We start from the raw sequence: 6675 nt of genomic DNA on the forward strand, positions 1-6675 counted from the left end.
CAGGACTTCCTCTTCTCTGCTTTTCTTTCTCCCATCCCTCCACGTTCTCCTCTGAAGGACTTCAGAGAAAGCACAGTCCCATTCTCACACACTACTAGCTTTGTGTGAGGGGCCTGCAGCCCCTCCGGCACCAGCACTTCAGCACAAAGTCACTGTTTGCAATTCAAGTGTTCAGAGATTGCAGACTCCACCCTTCATGCAACACCATGGCCTGTAATTAGCTTTGAACCCTATTTTAAGCCTCATCTGCATTCCAAATTGCCAATTGTGTGCTTTGAAAATATATGGCAAAGCTGAATTAGTCATCTAATAACACCTCTTCGGCTTATAAGCACACACGCCCAAGGGTCTCAAAGCATTTGCGAGTCTCGGGGAAGAGCAAAGATGAAGTGAGAAACGGTTAGATACCCTCACCTGAGTCTGCAGCCGAGCAACAATCTCCTTCCGAGCCTTCATGACTGCTTCCAGCTTGCCAGAGACCATGATCGAAAGGCCCTGGTCCTTTGCGAGAGACAGCTCCAGGTGAGCTCCTGTCTTCTGCATGATGTCAAGGCAGATCTTGGCCTGCTCTCCTTCTCCGAACTGATTCATGTCCTTGTATTTCCTCTCCTCCAGTGGCACATGAAACACCTGCTCAGCCATAGGACAGATAAAAGGGCACAGCAAGCAATCAGTATGCTTTTGATTGCCAGTGCCTCCCTCCTTTATTGCCATACAGGACTTTACTGGCATACTAAGTTCCCAGGTTTGTGCAACCCATCAGCCTTTCCAGTGGTTGCACCAGCTGCAACCAGGCAAAGTGCAAGAGCACTGCAGCACGCAGTCTGTCCCACCTTGGGTGTCTTTCTAAAGTACGTCAGGCAGGCAAAGTGCTAAGCTATGGGGGGAATACGTTAATGGGTTAGCGCTAACTACTTGAATTCTGCAATCCTCCCTTCAGGCCTGCTCCAGCTATCATAGAATCATAGAATCATTAAGGTTGGAAAAGACCTCCAAGATCATCGAGTCCAACCGTCAGCCCAACACCACCACGCCCACTAAACCATGTCCCTAAGGGCCTCATCTACACGTCTTTTAAATACTTCCAGGGATGGTGACTCAACCACTTCCCTGGGCAGCCTGTTCCAGTGCTTGACAACCCTTTCGGTGAAGAAATTTTTCCTCACATCCAATCTAAACCTTCCCTGGCGCAACTTGAGGCCATTTCCTCTCGTCCTTTCACCAGTTACTTGGGAGAAGAGACCAACACCCACCTTGCTACAACCTCCTTTCAGGTAGTTGTAGAGAGCAATAAGGTCTCCCCTCAGCCTCCTTTTCTCCAGGCTAAACAACCCCAGTTCCCTCAGCCGCTCCTCATAAGACTTGTTCTCCAGACCCTTCACCAGCTTCGTTGCCCTTCTCTGAACATGCTCCAGCATCTCAATGTCCTCCTTGTAGTGAAGGGCCCAAAACTGAACACAGTATTCGAGGTGCGGCCTCACCAGTGCTGAGTACAGGGGCACGATCGCTTCCCTACTCCTGCTGGCCACACTATTTCTGATACAGGCCAGGATGCCATTGGCCTTCTTGGCCGCCTATTGTGGAACAGGGATGCAGAGCTGTTTCTGGACAGTTTTCCAACACATCCCTCCCCTCCAGAACAGTCCCAGCTCTCAGCTGCAGTCCTCTGTGCACCAGGGGAAAGTACAGCAAAGAGGCTGTCAATCTGACACACTAAGGATTTCATGCTCCAGGGAAAGCTTCACTTCACCTACTTCTTGGAGGGAGGAAAAGGAGGGAGATAAGACACCCACTCCCACCAACCTGAGTGATGACAGAAGCCTTTATTGGTCGGATTTTGCTCCAGGGCCCAGCAGGTTCCTGGGCAGCTTCCAAACATGGTGCTTTCTCAGGGAGCGGAGGGAAGGCTTCCTTGTAGGTTGGAGGATCATTCTCTTCTTCAGAGTTTAAAGCTGTAACTGGGGTGAAGCAAACAGGGTAAATGAGATGCTCTCCCCACAGAAATGCCCCTATTCATAGGCAGTGCAATTGGATTTAGGCACCACTAACAAGGGAGAGCAAATGACTCGCGCACTACTATTAATCCTATTACAGTTATGCTTGTGGAGCAGCCAAGTCTGGAGCACAACTGACCTCAGCACAGCACAGACTGCAGTAGATGCCATGAACAACCAGCCTCGTCTGAGCAGGCACTACAGACGCAGGAAGTGAACATGCAAGTGAACGGTGGCAGCAAACAGCACATTACTGCCAACTTTGTCAAGAGGGGCTTAATTAGGGGAGAACAGGCTGGGCAGAAAGAAATGGAAGGAACAGAGCAAGGCTGCAGGTCAGAGGGTGAGAAGACAAACATACACCCAGGTGGAAGGCAGAGAGAAGCACTACAGTTAGGGCAGAGTCCAGGGAAAACCTGTACCTTATGTTAACTCAGTTGTGCACTGGGCTGTGCCAAGTGGGCCAGCTTGCAGCTGATGGGTGCCGAAACCCATCAGTGAGTCAGTTAATACAGTCATACTGACTTTCCCCAGCACCTGGCTGAGCAAAGGAAGGAAATGACAGCCCAGCACACTGATCCCATGACGCTCTCTTGTAGCCCAATGCCCCACTCTTGCATGTGGCCCATCCCACAGCTGACCTCTTGCTAGCCAGAGCTCTGTGGAGATCTGAGGGTTGCCTCCTCCTGGTTCTGCACTGTGCAGCATCACCACTGTGCTGCTGTTGGTGGAAAGCCAGAGTTTGGCAGGCCACCAATCTAGGAACGGAGAATGCAACATCTGCACACTTGTGGGAAACCGGATGCGTGGAGTGAGCTTGGGTAACAGCAAAGAACCTTGCCTGTGCAGTCTGTATTTAGAGGCACATCACAGGAACTCAACTGTGTTTTCTCACCTTTCACCTGCTGCTGAGCCAGGCCGCTGCGGTGTTCAGCGAAGCTCTCCTGTGTCAAAACTGCCACGGAGCTCATTGTCGACTTCCCACCCACACACAATCCGGGTATGCCACTGGAAGAGACAGAGGTGGCAGCACTATTACCAACACCATTCGAGATGCACAGAGGTCACTCCAGGAAGACAAAGTATGTGTTACTGAGCACTTTTCCAGTCAGCCTCTTGAAAAGCACCTACAGTGCCAATCAGCTGCCCAGTTCTCTTGTTGAACCAGACAGGAACTCAGTGGGGATACTTTCTCAAAGCACAGTGGTTCCCCAAAACCAGAGGATGTGCAACCTAAGAAGGTTACTGGAAAGGGGGACACCAGAAGTTGTTAAGGCATACTTTAATTAATCTATCATTTATTAATGGTGTGCAATTTTTAAATGAGTATCCAAAGGTCTGGATAGTCAGTCCAAGACCATTGTGTAACCCTGGAGAGAAAACAAAAAGGGCCTGGGATGCTGCCTCTTCCTGAAAAAGACTTATTTAAGTGCCTGAACTCCCACTGACTTAGGGGTACACTCAGAAAGCCACTCTGATGGGCTTGATAAGCAAGCTCAGCAACAGCACGATCTTGGGCTCTCCCAAAATAAGAACTTACCAGCTAAATGGTCAGTAGCCAGAGAGTCCGTCCTGTAAGCTGCCCGTTTGTCAGCCTGCCAGCTTTTGCTTTATAGAAAAAAAGAAAAATATTTATGTGACTGCTCCAAGACAACAGGAAAACATGACACCCCCCTTACTGTAACTTTCAAAAGAGCACCGCCTATACTGCGTTTCAAACTTGCACCCTATCCAAAATGTTCTCATACTGATTCACATCTCACCATACTTTACCTGTCATGTTTTACTAGAGCTACAGGCAACACCACTATCTACTTAAACCTCACTGCAGGAAGCCTGGGGTAGCTACTCGTTCATCACACTGGCTACAAGAGCAGTCATCCAGTATCAGGCAAAAATAAGCCAATTAGTAACAGATGTGCAAGATAGACATGAAATTTCAGGGTTGCAAGCAAGAGCATCAACATCTAGTCAGAGGAGACTAGCAACCTGAAAACCTGCCAACTACACTGCCATCAGTCAGAAGTTAGGAATGTAGTTTAGTGGAGCTTGGGTGAATCAACATAGACATCCTCACAAACTAAGGCAAACACTCAGGGCTATCCACACACAGCTGCTGGCCAGTCCACCTCCTCATTTTTTATTGTAATAAGACCATGCACTAGGCACTGAACTCTGTCTCCAGGCCTAAGTCTGCAAGTCAGTCAGAAGAACAAAACCCATGCTGGTTTACATGGACTATTTTAAATGTGTACACAAGATGGAACCAGGAAAAAATATACACAGTTGGCAGGAGCTTTACATCTCCTGTATGTGGATCTGCAGATTTACTGAAAAAAGTGTTTAGGAATATAAGTAAAAACATAAAAGCAAGTACAGTACACACTATGCCAGATGTACAACAGTTCCCCAGACCTGGAGTCCCCCCCAGTGGTTATATGTGCTCTTGCAGGGCTTGCGCTCTCCTAAAATCCAGTGCCTCTGACTGCTCATGGTGGGAGAGGTCCCTCTCCCACACAAACCCTGCAATGCTGCTCGGACCACCTTCTGAACAGCAAACTCAGACACTCTTCAGCAAACTGATAGTTGCAATTTCTGACCTCCCAATGTGCCAGAAAAGACTCCCAAAAAAACAGTGTTGCTGATGTCGTGTTTCATATTGCACTTACGCTGTGATGGCATGGTAAGGGAAGGTGACAGAGGCAGAAGGAGGGAAGAACAAGGAGAGCAGTAATGCAACTGGGCCATACAGGCCTGATCTGCACCTCAGTGAAGGCTGGAGTATTTTTCCCTACTTCAGCATGCCTCTTGTCAGGCAAAAGGCAACACCACCTGCGCCACCAGAGCAATAGACCTAATATTGCGATTAATCCTGTAATGAACTGCTACCATGAGGTGGCAGCTACCAGAACAGCCAGCCAGCCATCCTGTCTGAAGCACAGCTGTTGCAGCATGCAGAAGCTCTGCAAGGCATTTGCTGGTATACATGAAAGAGTTGCTAGTAACCTGATCTCAGAGAAATACCTGAGTTCTCACTGTCCATGGTTACGCCATGGTGTAACACGTGGTTACATGTCCACGTTACATGACTGCATGGCTCAAGCTGTCACAGAACCAAGGAAAGCGCGTTAGCTACATGGCACCTGTCCCAGCCTATTTTGGCAAGGCCTGCAGACTCAGCCATCGGCTCCTGCAGCCCATTGGGTTGCTATCAAGGGTGCCACCACCTCACAGCAAGCTCCAAACAGGAACGAGGGCAGGAGCAAGAAGCATTCTAGACATCACAAGCAGCTGCCAACGTCTGGCTAGAGCCTTGCTAATGGCATGGATGTGCTTGTAACTCTCATTTCTCAGGAAAGCACCACCTGGCTCATCTTGCATGTGCTGTGCTCCTTAGAGGAGGAGGGTAAGGATGAGAAGTCAGTGAATGACACCCAATATAGTGCCTGCCTGAGAGCCGTGACCTCAAGGCACAGCTGCTGGTTTCACAGTGTCCACACCAGCTGCAGAGATCTTCTTTGCAGCCTCCACCTCAGAAAACAGCTAGACATTCAAAGAGAAATCTAAGGGCAGCATTTATCTGTATGAATTTCTACTTCGTCACCCATACAGCAAGCTAAGAACAAATGCTCTTCGTCTCCAGTAACCCCAAACATCTGGTATACTGTAGGCCTCAGGGATTCATCTCTGGACAAAATCGGAGGTGGCCATCAGAATGGTATTTTAAACATTAACACCAAAACCAGCAGCTCAGGCATCATGTTTGGAGCCTACACCTCCTTGACTTCCCACTTTAGGTTTTGAAACTAAGGTTACAGCTATGTCGTGCTAGCGTGCAGCTGACTGGGTCAACAGGTTTTAAGCTGCCTAGTTTATACACCGTCTGTAGCACTGGCTTTGTGCGCCAAAAGAAGTTTCAGAAGTCTAGCACACACTTAAAATAAAGAGAACAAAATCATCCTAAAAATAACCTCCAGCAAGGGCCAGACCTAACCACATGGGAAACATTTGTACGAACAGAAACAAAAGCAAAGTCATGAGTTACACTGCCAATACAATCAGTACTTGTGGACAGAAACGTCAGTTACACGTTATTTAAAACTACATTTAATAAAAATATTAACATTTTGTTAATCGAGGTAACTAAAATCAGATGCAGCTAGGATTGCACAGAGCAACAGGGCTGGGCCGGTTGTGGCGCCTCTGTCAGATGTTCACGCAGGGCAGGGTGATCTCTTGGTAGATGAGTGGTCATACATGAAAACACTTGCTTTCTTAAAACCGACTGGCTCTCCCAGACATCGAAGGCCCAGGCCCCTTGATTTTGGGGAGATCACGCAGGCAGACAGCTGCTGTGTGGCACAACGGAGTGTTTCGCTTCGCACCGATTCCTGAAGAAGTACATCTGAGAGGACAATGCAACTGGTGTCTTAGACATAACCAGACTTACACCTGACCTATGCCCTGTATTTACTCTTCCACTAATGCCATGACCCGCCACCTTCCCCACCATTGCCTCCGGCCTTTGGACAGCAGGTGTCCTGTGCCTGCCCAGCTGCTCACCAGAGCCCAGCCAACAAGAACGTGCACCTGCCCATGTCCTCCCAGCCGGCCCCAAGCAGGTCAGGCCCCGGCGGTGCTTCTCACCGGGCCCAGGAGGGCGCTTCCACGGCTGTGCACC

At 49.0% G+C, this 6675-nt stretch overlaps 1 protein-coding gene across 1 annotated transcript in view; it reads right to left on the reverse strand.

Moving 5' to 3' along the window:
• HDLBP (high density lipoprotein binding protein) overlaps positions 1-3602 on the reverse strand; it is a 20701-nt gene extending 17099 nt beyond the window's left edge. The window contains exons 1-4 of the mRNA XM_009323197.1: positions 3535-3602; positions 2890-3002; positions 1804-1958; positions 415-630 (exon numbers count right to left, since the gene is read on the reverse strand). Coding sequence (XP_009321472.1) covers positions 415-630; positions 1804-1958; positions 2890-2965 — 447 coding nt within the window. The 5' untranslated portion in view covers positions 2966-3002; positions 3535-3602. The remainder of the gene's footprint in view (positions 1-414; positions 631-1803; positions 1959-2889; positions 3003-3534) is intronic.
• Positions 3603-6675: the final 3073 nt, after the last annotated feature.

This window comes from Pygoscelis adeliae, unplaced genomic scaffold, assembly GCF_000699105.1.
Source record: "Pygoscelis adeliae isolate BGI_AS28 unplaced genomic scaffold, ASM69910v1 Scaffold544, whole genome shotgun sequence".
Classification (NCBI taxonomy): domain Eukaryota; kingdom Metazoa; phylum Chordata; class Aves; order Sphenisciformes; family Spheniscidae; genus Pygoscelis; species Pygoscelis adeliae.